This window comes from Fukomys damarensis, unplaced genomic scaffold (genome assembly GCF_012274545.1).
Source record: "Fukomys damarensis isolate Sample0158 unplaced genomic scaffold, DMR_v1.0_HiC HiC_scaffold_34, whole genome shotgun sequence".
NCBI lineage: Eukaryota > Metazoa > Chordata > Mammalia > Rodentia > Bathyergidae > Fukomys > Fukomys damarensis.
The window spans coordinates 12,845,425-12,859,108 of NW_022900946.1; the positions used below are offsets into that span (position 1 = coordinate 12,845,425).

The window sequence follows — 13,684 nt, forward strand, 5'->3', positions numbered from 1 at the left end:
AGGTCCCGCCCCTCGCCCCGGAAGCTAAATTTTGAAGCCGGGGTTGGGGCGGGGTGGAGAGGCGGGGCCTCCCTGCTGATCTAGTATCTAGTAGAAAACTGCTTCCGCGATCCTGCGCCGCACGTCTGTGCCCCGGCGTGAGACGGCGAACAAGGCCGCAAGGGAGGAAACTACAGCGGTCCAGAGTGATGGGAGCTGAAAGGGAAATGTAAAAAGAGTGGTAGACTAAAGCGTGGGAGCAATCCCGGAAGGCCTCTCCAGCGAGGCGACTTTGGGTCGGAGATCTGGATAATGGAAGAGATCCGTTCGAGTAAAACTATTCCAGAAGGAACCAGTGCGGGATGGCTGGAAAGGCTGACTGAACGTGAAGGAGAGTGAGAAAAGGATGGCGAGAGGCAGGACGTTGAAAACTGCGGGGAAAACCTTGCAGATTGAAGAGTTTGAGTTTTCTTACCTACCTCTGGGGGGATGGGAGGACACTGCAAGAATTTAAGCGGAACGATGCATTCTGAATTGGATTTTTTTAAAAACATCACTGGGCCTTGCAAGAGCAAGGACCCGAGTTCGATCCCCGGTACCAAAAAAAAAAAAAAAAAAAAAAAAAAATCACTGTGGTTTGTATTCGATTTGAAGTCTTGATTAAAGCAAAAGTGAGAATGAAACCACAAACACTGCAAAATTACTACATCATTCTGATACGGCTTTACACTGATTGTGTAGGAGAAAATAACATTAAAATTGAAGCAGTAGCAACATGTGCAAACCAAGCACATTAAGCCTAACAGTCCTTAGCAGAAAGCTGTTTTGGTTAGGTGATGGTTATCGCAGCGTGCAGGTCAGTCTGCTTTGGAGGATAAGCTATGAACAGCCTCGTTCATTTCAAAAATTAGTTCCTACTGGCCCACAATGGTGAGAAGGAGCCTTTTGGAATCACTTGTGTCGCTTATAATCATTGTGCCAATAGAGCTGGAACTCGGGAACACGTACTGATTGAGATTTGTGTACGCAGGAGCAAATCAAGAAATCCGAGAAATTGTCAGGTATCAGTCAAAATTAGGACGAGACCTGGAAAAGGACATTAGTTCAGATACATCAGGGCATGTTGAACGTTTGCTTGTATCCACGTGGCAGGAAAAGCAAGATGAGAACCAATATGTAAACCAGCAAACAGCTCAGAAAGATGCTTGAGGTATGGAGCTGAGGAGGGCAGACTCCACACTGATGGGTCTTATAATGTGATCCTGGCCACAAGCAGCTTTCCTCAGCTGAAAGCTTCCATGGCTGAGCTTTTTGTGTTGATTTAAAATTTACCTTAAGCTCTCTTTGTCTAAACCTGTCCATATCGTGGTGCAGAGCTCTATCTCCCCTTCTGTCTCCCCAGTTCAAAATGCTAAAAAACTCCGTGACCAAGTCTCTGCCTCAGAGCTGACCCAGGAGATCCTAATGTCCAGTGTGTTCCCAGAACTGCAATAAGACTAGATGAAAATGGTGTGACTCTTTGGAAAAAAATTAGTAAATAAAAGTTTAATGACAAAAAAAAAAAAAAAACGAAAAAAAAAAAAAAGGATGGCTAATCGAGATTTGTTAAGGAGTGTCAGCTGTGAGTTACCTGGATATTGTTTGCTTGCTTGGTTGTTTTTGAGACAGGGTCTCACAATGTAATTGAGATTGACCTAGAACTCACTATGTAGTCCAGGCTGGTCTCGAACTCACAGCGATCCTCCTGCCTCAGCCTCCTTAGTGCTGGGATTACAGGCTGGATATATTGAAAGTTTTTTGAAGACACTCTTGCAATGTACCCTGAACTGTCTGTCTGCCCTGCCTTTGCTGAGCAGATCTACTATTTATGAAGAATGCGGGCACAGATGACTCCACGCTGGTCAGAATTGTGGTTTCTCAAAGTGAGATTGACCTTGCACAACTGAATTACATTTTAAAACTGCATTAGTTACTTTTTTCTCTGTGCTGAGAAAATACACCCAACATAAAAGGGAAATTTTATTTAGCTCAGTTTGAAGAGGTTTCAGTTCATAGTTGGCTGGCTCCGAGGCAGAGGGACATCACAGAGGAGAAACAGTTCTTTGCACAAAGAAGACAGGAAAGGCAGTAAGGGAACTTCAACAGTACTTTCTGCCCCTTATCCACACTACCAGGATTAGGGTGGTTTTAGTAATCGAACGCTCTTAATCCCAACATCACACACTCTAGACTCAGTCACCTCTGAAAAAGCCACCTGTGGCCGCTTTATCTTTTGGGGGCACATCTAGACACAAACATAACAAAAACATCACTCTTCCGGAATGAGAATGGGTTGTAATGGGACAGGAGAAAAGGGTAGCTGGTTAAAGTACTAATGCAGTCGTTCAGCCAAGAGGGAGGAATATCCAACCCTAGGGTGGTGGTAGAGATGGAGGTGGTGGATGGAGTGAGTGTGAACATAAGTGTTACATATTCCCAGCAACCTGTGAAGTTCAGGTTATTGCCTTGTTTTACAGATGGTGGGAAAAGGACCTGGCACGGTTGGAGTATTTTCCCAGTTTGTTTTGCCCACCATCTTGTCACTGGCTGGTGATAGTCCTCCGGAGGCAGAGGCTAGGGCCTGGCTAACACTGGGAAAGTAGGTGTGGCCTGTTCCAAAATCCCAGGACGTGTAGAGCAGTTCCCAAAGTCCTGCAGCTGGACTCCTTGAGAAGGTTTTTTGTTTGTTTGTTTGTTGTTGTTTTGAGACAGGGTCTCACTATGTAGTTGACAATGACCTGGAGCTCACTATGTAGCCCAGGCTGGTCTCGAACTCACAGCGATCCTCATGCCTCAGCCTCCAGAGTGCTAATGACAGGCATGCACCACCACGCCCAGGTGGAGAAGTTTTTGATAGGATGGCCCCATTCCTGGCTCCAGGCTGGGGAGTGGAAAAAATAAAAAAAGATGAGCTGCCATGGAGCTCCCACTAGGGTGTCTTCATGGCAGTCCAGCCCCATGCTGCAGTGGGTACCGTTCTTTTCCTGCTTTTCTTGGCCTAAATTCGCTCTGCAGAGACTGTGTCTTTTCCTACCTTTAATAAATGTAAAACTTTGCTACTGTTTATACTTGTCTTGACCAGTTATTTGTTCAGGAAAGAAAGAAGCTAAACACCACCTCTAGAAGGAGACTCCAGCACCCCAAAACCCAATAACACTCGCTCTAGTGATTGGAAATTAAAGTGACACAATGAATTTACAAACAAAAGCTTGAATTGGAAAGTAAGGAAAATATCACCAGACTAGGCCTGAGAAGTTTCCTGAAGCTGAGACTAGGAACTTAACTCACCTTAAACATAGAATGTTTGGAGGTTCACTGACTCCCACTGAAGAAAAAAAATCGAGGACACCTCAGTAAGAGACACAGGAGGGACTTACTAAGCAGAAATGTCAGTACATGCCAACCGTGGAGTTCGGGTGGTCAGAGGTCACACTAGTTTGGAACTGGGAATATTTATGTGTTTTTGGCGGTGGAAATCTGGAATTCCTTTATCTATAGTCACAGTCTTGGTTTGATTAGTGGAAGACCGTGGCCCATCCATAGTGAGATAGTGGTTCATTCTTAGGGGAAAGTCTAATTTAAAGGTGAAAGGTGGTCTCTTGCAGGTGTAAGAGGACTATTTGCAAGTAAAAAGCTTATGGCTGAGCCCACTTGTAGGTGAAAGGGAACTGCCCACGTTTAAATTGCACTTGTGTCCTGAAGCTGTAGTTTTCGATTTTTTAAAATTATTGTTTGCCCTGTCTCCTTTCTGTATTTTGTCTCTTCTGTCCCACTTATTTAGGCCTCCAATTTGAAAAACAGCTGGACCCAGCACCTTCCGATGCCCCTCACAGAGACCGTGTTTTTTTGTTTGTTTTATGTTTTGTTGTTGCAGCACTAGAAATTCAATACAGGACCTTCTGCCTCAGCCTCCCAAAATGAGATCACAGGTGTGCTGGAAAGAAAGATTTACAGAGGGCAGGGAATTTAGCTCAGTGGTTCCAGCGCCTACCTCGCAAGCGCAAGGACCTGACTTTGATCCCCGGTACAAAAAAAGAAACAAAGATTTATGGAGGGCTTTGGAGGGGTAGCGTCCAATCATATCTCAGCCTTGCTCAGTCATTAGTTCTGTCCAGCTTCCCGGTTGGAAAGGAGGAACCCTTGTGATTTGCGGGGCCATCTCACCCTGTGAGGCTCCGCTAGAATCCAAGGTGACCATGGGTTTACAACTATGGGGATTTCTGGGCTTAGGTGTTCTCAGTCCTGAAGAACAGTGAGATAGGTTAATCATCTCTGCTGTGGTCCCAGTAGGGATCCCAATGACCAAAGTCAATAGGTAACAAGCAGATGCCTCCTTGTATTGCCTCTGCATAAGGGCATAAATCCCAGGAAGGGAACCACTGACAAACCAAAGAAATGGGTATCTCAGAAGGGAATCATATTGAGGTGTACAGAAAAGAAAAATAGATTAGGCTGTCTGATTTAAATCCTGTCTCTGCCACTGCTACAACTTGAATTCACACCCTCTAAAATTCGGATGTTGCCAGTGAGGTAGTATTGACAATCGGGGCCCATAAGAGGTAATGAGGCCAGGAAGGTTCCTTCCTTGTTAATGCTACAAAGCCCCTTGTAGAAGAGACTTCACACAGGGTTCAGCTAGCTTACTCGTCCCCCTTCTGTTATGCAAGGACCCAACAAGAACCCCTCACCAGGTGCCAGTATCCCGATGGTGGACTTCCCAGTCTCCAGAAGTATGAAAATAAATTTCTCTTCTTCATACATCAACCAGGCTCAGGTATTCTGTTATAGCAGCCCAAGCAAAGACAACCACTTATTTCCTATCTCTGACTTGGTTTCTGTCATTATCTGTAAAATGGAGATAATAATGGTTCCCCTGCCTTATAGTATTTTGTGCACATTAAGTGAGTTGGTACTGGTAAAGCTTTTGGGACAGTCCCTGGCACGTTAGTAAGCTTGAACTAAGTGCTACCTGTAATTATCACATACACCCAGTTTGGGCTAAAAACAGTACCTGCCACAGCTTTATCACAGTTTGTAATTACAGTGTGGTGTTTGTTTGTTTGTTTGTTTGTGTTTTTTGTTTTGTTTTTTTTTTGAGACAGGGTCTCACTATGTAGTTGAGACTGCCCTAGAACTCACTGTGTAGCCCAGGCTGGTCTCAAACTCACAGCAATCCTCCTGCCTCAGCCTCCCAAGTGCTGGGATTACATGCGTGTGCCACCATACCCAGCCATCCTGAAATGTATTTGTATATGTATAGGAGAGAAATGCTTTACCCAAAAAACGTGAGACTATAGGGTCTGTAGATTGCAATGATTTTTATTTCAGTGAGTCACAAATTTAATCATGAAACCAAAGAATTTTCCACTTAAGGTCCCAACAACAATATAGGTGAATACGTTTAATAAGAAGACTTACCAGAATTACAGAACCAAAAACCTATACCAGCAACTGGTAAAAATAATCATCCTAAAGAGATCCAATGAATCATCTTTCCTTTGTGACAGAAGGTTCTCAGAGTAGCTGTACACCAGTCAAAAAGGTAAATTATTTAGTAGAAATCGATTTCTCTGTCCCTGTGACACTCAGAGGAGCTGGCAGGCTCTTGCAGTAGTCATTTGTCTTTGTGGTGACAAGAATGGTCGCTCCCTCCTCCATGGCTGGGAGCGGGAAGAAATGGTCAGAGTCGACCTTTAGTTTGCTCTTGACGCAGTCTTCACAGATACATTCTTCTACTGTGTAGCCCAGGCTTCTTGGCAGAATAATTTCAGCATCGTTCCCGCTGTCCTCCAGGTCAGCATTAACTGCTGCGTCCAGCAGATCAGATTCTGATGATGCAGAAACAGAAACACTGACCTGAGCTTTCCTGGAGAGATCGGAATCTTAGGATGTAACAGAACTCAGAGCAGGGTGAGATGGAGGAGGCCTGTGATCTGCACCACAGGGCGAAGGCATGGTTTGTTTGCGCATGTTTTTAAGTGTTTGCTTATGTTGACCGGATTTAAAAATCAAGAGACTTTACAACTCTGGACAAATGGAACCTTTAACAAGACAACAGAATGCAGCAACATAGAACCAATGTGGAAACCATTAACTGCGGTCGAGAGCAGCTGTCACCATAAGGCAGGCCATGGGCTCTTAGGCTGGCAGTCACCACCGGCCCAGTACATTCCTCTGTTGCCCTCCTGGCTCTCGCAAGCATTAAGGTTTTGACCTTATCACACACATGAAAATGACAGAAATTACCGTCTATCACAGGGCACCAAAATCACTGCAGAGTAACAGTGTTTTTTGCTTTTTGGGTTTTTTTTTTTTTTTTTTTTTTTTGTACTGAGGATCGAACTCAGGACCTTGCACTTGCGAGGCAGGCATGGTGCCACTGAGCTAAAACTGCAGCCCACTGGTAATGTTTTACAATGTAAGACTAAAGATGACTCCTCTGGGGGAACATTTTGCAACAGATGAAAAACTTTTGAAACGAATCTCTTATACTCACATAAGGAAGGAATCTCCACAGTGTCCCAGTTATACCCCTGTGAAGGTAAGTTTTCTACTTCCTAACACTGCAGTGTAACTTTGTCTTCTGAAATGTCATACTTAGGTTCACTCTAGAAACAAGCCAGACACAGGAAGGAAAACACTGTATGACCTCATTTAAATCTAAAGTTCTATAAATAGAAGCAGAGAGAATGGCGATTCCAGGGGCAGGTAGGTGGGGGGAATGGGAAGCTTTTGGTCAAAGGGTATATTATAGAAGGGCTGGGGATTTAGCTGAGTGGTTCCACTGCCTGCCTTACAAGCCCAAGGGCCCAAGTTCGATCCCTGGTGCCAAAAAAAAGGATATAGTATAGATATGTAGGATGAATAAATCTAGAGGCTTAACGTGTAGCATGATGAATGTATACTATAAAATAGCTAAAAGTAGGTTTCAAGTGCTGTCACCCCCAAAAGAAAAGCTAAGACTGTGAGGAGATGCAATGTTAATTTGCTTGACTATAGTAATCATTTCACTATGTATATGTACATTAGCACACGTTGTGACTCAGGAATCTATGGGGCACAGTAAGAGCAGTTCCACAAGGGAAATTCATAGCAGTAAATGCCCACACTAGGAAAACAGCAAGCTCAAATAACCTAATGCTTAACTTTAAGCTCCTAGAAAAAGAAGCACAAGACAAACTGAAAGCTCATAAGGGAGGAAATTATAAAGATTAGAGCACTAATTAATATCACTAGGAAAACAGAGCAAGCTCAAATAACCTAATGCTTAACCTTAAGCTCCTAGAAAAAGAAGCGCAAGACAAACTGAAAGCTCATAAGGGAGGAAATCATAAAGATTAGAGCACTAATTAATACAATAGAGACTAAGAGAATGATACAAAAAACAATGAATCAAAGAGTTGGTTTTTTGAAAGAATAACTAAAATTGATAAACCCTTAGCCAACCTTCTCAAAAAAAGGAAAGAAAAGGCTCAAATTCATACAATTAGGAATGAAAAAAGGTGAAGTCACAACAGATCCAATAGAAATCCAGAGGATCATCAGTACCTACTTCGAAAACCTATCTCTAACTCTAATAAAACATAACTCTAATAAAATGGAAAATACAGAAGAAATGGACAGATTCCTAGATACATATGAACTTCCAAAGCTGAATGAAGAAGATACAAAACATCTAAACACCCCAATTACATGCAGTAAAATTGACACTGTAATTAAAACATTACTAACAAAGAAAAGCTCAGATCCTGATGGCTTCACTGCTGACTTCTACAAGACATTTAGAGAAGAACTATCACCACTACTCTTTAAACCCTTCAGTGAAATTAAAAGGGAAGCAATACTTCCAATTCATTCCTGGAAACAAGTATTACTTTGATCCCAAAACCAGGGAAAGACCCAGCCGAACTACAAGCCAATCTCCCTTAATGAACAGAGATGCAACTATCCTCAATAAGATACTGGGAAACAGAATACAGAAGATCATCAAGAAGATCGTATACCCTGACCAAGTCAGATTTATCCCAAGGATGCAAGTATGGTTCAACATACATAAATCAATAAATGTAATATACTATATTAACAGAATTAAGGACAAAAACCATATGATCATCTCAATAGATACAGAAAAAGCGTGCGACAAAAGGCAACACCCATTCATGATAAAAACCTTACAGAAAATTGGAATAGTTGGTCATTATCTCAACCTGATAAAGGCTATGAAAACCAACAGCCAATATCATATAAAATGGCCCAAAACTGAAAACCTTCACAGTAAAATCAGGAACAAGACAAGAATGTCCACTACCACCACTCCTGTTCAATATAGTTTTAGAAACATTAGGCACAACAATTAGACAAGAGAAAGAAATAAAAACAATAAAGATAGGAAAGGAAGAAGTTAAACTTTCACTATTTGATGGTGATATGATACTCTACATAGAAGACCCAAAAAACTCTGCCAAAAGACTTTTAGACTTAACTGACAGATTCCGTAGAGCATCTGGATACAAGGTCAACACTCAAAAATCAATAACCTTCTTGTACACAAATAATGGACTCACTGAGAGAAATTACAGAAACAATCCCTTTCATAATAGCATCCAAAAAAAATGAAATGCCTAGAAATCAATCTTTTGAAAGAGACAAAAGACCTATATGCTGAAAGCTATAGTACTCCGAAAAAAGAGATAGAAGAAGATACAAGAAGATGGAAAGACATCCCTTGCTCCTGCATAGGAAGAATCAACATAGTGAAAATGGCCATACTTCCAAAACTGCTATGCATATTCAATGCAATCCTGATTGAAATCCCAACAGCATATCTCACAGAACTTAAAAAAAAAATCCAAACATTCATTTGGAACCAGAAGAGACCTAGACTAGCCAAAGCCATTCTAGGCAAAAAAAAAACATGGTAGGGGGTATCATAATCCCCAACTTGAAACTATACTACAAAGCTACTGTGATAAAAACAGCATGGTACTGGCAAAGAAACAGACCTCAGGATCAATGGAATAGATTAGAAGATGAAGAAACAATGCAGACATGCTCAGCTAGCACATCTTTGACAAAGGAGCCAAGCATCCTCACTGGAGGAAAGATAGCCTTTTTAGAGAAACACTAAACTTACTGGAAAATAAATTAGGTAGAACTCTCGAAGACATTGGCATAGGAAAAGATTTTATGAACAAATCCTCAGCCCGAGAACTTGCACAAAGAATCACCAACTGGGATCTCACCATATTAAAAAGTTTTTGCAGTGCATGAGAAACAATCAATAGAGCTAACAGATAACTTACAATGCGGGGAAAAAAATTTACCAGCTACTCCTCAGACAAAGGACTACTATCTAGAATATATAAAGAACTCAAAAACATCAGAACCCCCAAATACAAAGATCCAATTCAAAAATGGGCATCTGAAACAAAGAGACATTTCTCAGACAAACAAGTAAAAGCAGCAAATAAATATATGAAAAAATGTTCCACATTACTGGTCATTCGTTGCAGTGCATGAGAAACAATCAATAGAGCTAACAGATAACTTACAATGCGGGGAAAAAAATTTACCAGCTACTCCTCAGACAAAGGACTACTATCTAGAATATATAAAGAACTCAAAAAAATCAGAACCCCCAAATACAAAGATCCAATTCAAAAATGGGCATCTGAAACAAAGAGACATTTCTCAGACAAACAAGTAAAAGCAGCAAATAAATATATGAAAAATGTTCCACATCACTGGTCATTCGTGAGATGCAAATGAAAACAACACTGAGATTCCACCTCACCCCAGAAGGAATGGCTGCTATCAAGAAATCAACCAATAAGCAATGCTGATGAGGCGTGGGGAGAAAGGAACCCTTCTCCATTGTTGGTGGGAGTGAAGACTGGAGCAACCACTGTGAAAATCAATACCTCAAAGAACTAGGATCAGAGGTCCCATTTGACCCAGCTATCCCTCTGCTGGGTATCTTTCCAAAATAATTAAAAGAATCATACCACAGTGATATCTGCTCACCCATGTTTATAGCAGCACAGTTTGTAATAGCTAAAGCTTGGAAACAACCCCAATGCCCCTCAACTGGAGACTGGATAAAGATATGGTTTTTCTATAAAATGGAGTACTACTTAGCCATAAAGAATGAGAAATTAGAGAAGTTTATAGCTAAATAGATGCACATTGAGGCTATACTCTTATTTATTTATTTTGGTACTGGGGATCAAACTCTGGTCCTTGCGCTTGTGAGGCAGGTGGCAGAACCACTGAGCTAAATCCCCAGCCCAAGGTTATACTCTTAGGAGAAATAAATAAGACACACTTGAGTAAATACCAAATAGTTTCTCTGGTGTGAAAAACTGAAAGTGTAAATAAGGTTCAAATGGCAAAATTGATAGTGTGAAATAGGAAGAAAATGGCTAAAGGCAAAGTGGGAAGGGGAGAGGACAAGAAATAAGAAAAAATATGAAAAAATGGAAACAAAAGTGTCTGTAAATAGGGAAGGGTAAAGGGGGTGAAGGGAGGGCAGGGACAAGGAGAAAAAATAAGAACCAAGACCTATCATGTAAAGGTACAAGATTCAAATGCTAAACGCAACTGTACTGTTTGTTTTAAATGTACCAATAAACTTAAGGGGGAAAAACTGTTGTGCCTGGCAATCACGAGGTCCTGAGTTCTATTCCTGGTAGCACAAAAAACAAAAAAACAAAAAAAACAAAGCTGTACACCTTAAGTATATGCGATTTTTATTTTATGTTGAAAAATTCATTCTCTACTTGTCTGCCAGATGCCAGATGGGAGAAAGAAAAATGAGTAAATTACGTGGAACTGTCCTCTACCTCTCCTACTGCTCTAGAAAGCAAATGAAGTGGGTGTTTTATAGATTATGCCTGGAAAAGAAATGCACAGAGAAACGGGGCAATGGCTGCTTCATGTCTGAGAATCAGATCACAGGGAAAGGCACTGCAGAAGCATTTCGGTCTGAAAGGATCCTCAGGCAGAACTTTTACCTCTTTGGGGCTGGTTCTCTATTGCTTAATGAAGAAGTATTTTTGAAATGGTTCCTCAACCCAGGAGCAGCTAGTTATTCATTTCTAGCATTTTCCAGTAGTAAAATGTTCACCCAAGCAAATAACACTTAATATTGTATTAACAACATGATCATAGACCTTGCCAAATATGCTTTTTCTGATCCAGGGATTGAACTCAGGACCTTGAGATTGCAAGGCAGGTGGCAGCAGCACTGAGCTAAATTCCTGGCCCCCACTGAGCAGTTTCTGATAGAAGAGCATTATTTAATCAATACACTAACTATGTATTTTTTCAGCGAGATAACTTTAGTCACAGGTGTTTCCCAAGGAAGTTCTTCAGTAAAATAATTCATTATCATGGAGAGAAATGGGAGGGAGGCCGCCGTTGTAAGGAGATTTGCAAAGGTGTCCATGCAGAACGAGGGAAGCTTGCGTTTAACATCACCGCCCACTAACACCCTTGAAAGAGCTATGACTGAACAAAGCAGTCAGCGTCAGAAAAGAAAACGAAGGGCCAGGGATTTAGCTCAGTGGCTCCGCCGCGTGCCTCGCAAGTGTAGAGTCCTCAGTTCGAGCCCTGCTACAAAAAAAAAAAAAGAGGAAATGAAACTCATAATGGCCTTCTTTTGGAAGTAGATTTCAAAAAGTCACCACCATCAAACCAACCTGTGTTTTTAAATTCATCTTTTAGTGGTTCAGAGCTCATCTTCCTTAGCAAGAACAGGAGCGCAAAAACTGCCAAAGAAACTGTCAAGCTCAGGCCCAAACAGGTCCAGAGAATGGCATTTGTTCCTTTCACTGAAGTGGCCATACCTTTATTAAAAGAATGTCAGAGAGATAATGAGCTGATAGCATAATATTCATATTAAACATGAATTGCTCACTATTCGATTCCCCCAGTTCGTCGGCGCTGACTTTTAAATTCTAAGAAACCATGTAATTAGAAGAACTGATAAAAATCTATGTCACCCACGGTGCTGAACGATTTGAGTTCAGTTCTGCATAAATTACTATCAGAACCCCCAAATACAAAGATCCAATTCAAAAATGGGCATCTGAAACAAAGAGACATTTCTCAGACAAACAAGTAAAAGCAGCAAATAAATATATGAAAAAATGTTCCACATTACTGGTCATTCGTGAGATGCAAATGAAAACAACACTGAGATTCCACCTCACCCCAGAAAGAATGGCTGCTATCAAGAAATCAACCAATAAGCAATGCTGATGAGGCGTGGGGAGAAAGGAACCCTTCTCCATTGTTGGTGGGAGTGAAGACTGGAGCAACCACTGTGAAAATCAATATGGAGATACCTCAAAGAACTAGGATCAGAGGTCCCATTTGACCCAGCTATCCCTCTGCTGGGTATCTTTCAAAAATAATTAAAAGAATCATACCACAGTGATATCTGCTCACCCATGTTTATAGCAGCACAGTTTGTAATAGCTAAAGCTTGGAAACAACCCCAATGCCCATCAACTGGAGACTGGATAAAGATATGGTTTTTCTATAAAATGGAGTACTACTTAGCCATAAAGAATGAGAAATTAGAGAAGTTTATAGCTAAATAGATGCACATTGAGGCTATACTCTTATTTATTTATTTTGGTACTGGGGATCAAACTCTGGTCCTTGCGCTTGTGAGGCAGGTGGCAGAACCACTGAGCTAAATCCCCAGCCCAAGGTTATACTCTTAGGAGAAATAAATAAGACACACTTGAGTAAATACCAAATAGTTTCTCTGGTGTGAAAAACTGAAAGTGTAAATAAGGTTCAAATGGCAAAATTGATAGTGTGAAATAGGAAGAAAATGGCTAAAGGCAAAGTGGGAAGGGGAGAGGACAAGAAATAAGAAAAAATATGAAAAAATGGAAACAAAAGTGTCTGTAAATAGGGAAGGGTAAAGGGGGTGAAGGGAGGGCAGGGACAAGGAGAAAAAATAAGAACCAAGACCTATCATGTAAAGGTACAAGATTCAAATGCTAAACGCAACTGTACTGTTTGTTTTAAATGTACCAATAAACTTAAGGGGGAAAAACTGTTGTGCCTGGCAATCACGAGGTCCTGAGTTCTATTCCTGGTAGCACAAAAAACAAAAAAACAAAAAAAACAAAGCTGTACACCTTAAGTATATGCGATTTTTATTTTATGTTGAAAAATTCATTCTCTACTTGTCTGCCAGATGCCAGATGGGAGAAAGAAAAATGAGTAAATTACGTGGAACTGTCCTCTACCTCTCCTACTGCTCTAGAAAGCAAATGAAGTGGGTGTTTTATAGATTATGCCTGGAAAAGAAATGCACAGAGAAACGGGGCAATGGCTGCTTCATGTCTGAGAATCAGATCACAGGGAAAGGCACTGCAGAAGCATTTCGGTCTGAAAGGATCCTCAGGCAGAACTTTTACCTCTTTGGGGCTGGTTCTCTATTGCTTAATGAAGAAGTATTTTTGAAATGGTTCCTCAACCCAGGAGCAGCTAGTTATTCATTTCTAGCATTTTTCAGTAGTAAAATGTTCACCCAAGCAAATAACACTTAATATTGTATTAACAACATGATCATAGACCTTGCCAAATATGCTTTTTCTGATAGTAGCAAGTCCAGTGAGCAATTTTTTTTTTTTTTTTTTTTTTT

At 41.0% G+C, this 13,684-nt stretch overlaps 1 protein-coding gene across 1 annotated transcript in view; it reads right to left on the reverse strand.

The window, feature by feature from the left end:
* Nucleotides 1–5,565: 5,565 nt before the first annotated feature.
* Nucleotides 5,566–13,684, reverse strand: part of Tnfrsf17 (TNF receptor superfamily member 17) — a 9,397-nt gene continuing 1,278 nt past the window's right edge. The window contains exon 3 of the mRNA XM_010610074.2: nt 5,566–5,846. Within this exon, the coding sequence (XP_010608376.1) occupies nt 5,566–5,846 (281 nt within the window). The remainder of the gene's footprint in view (nt 5,847–13,684) is intronic.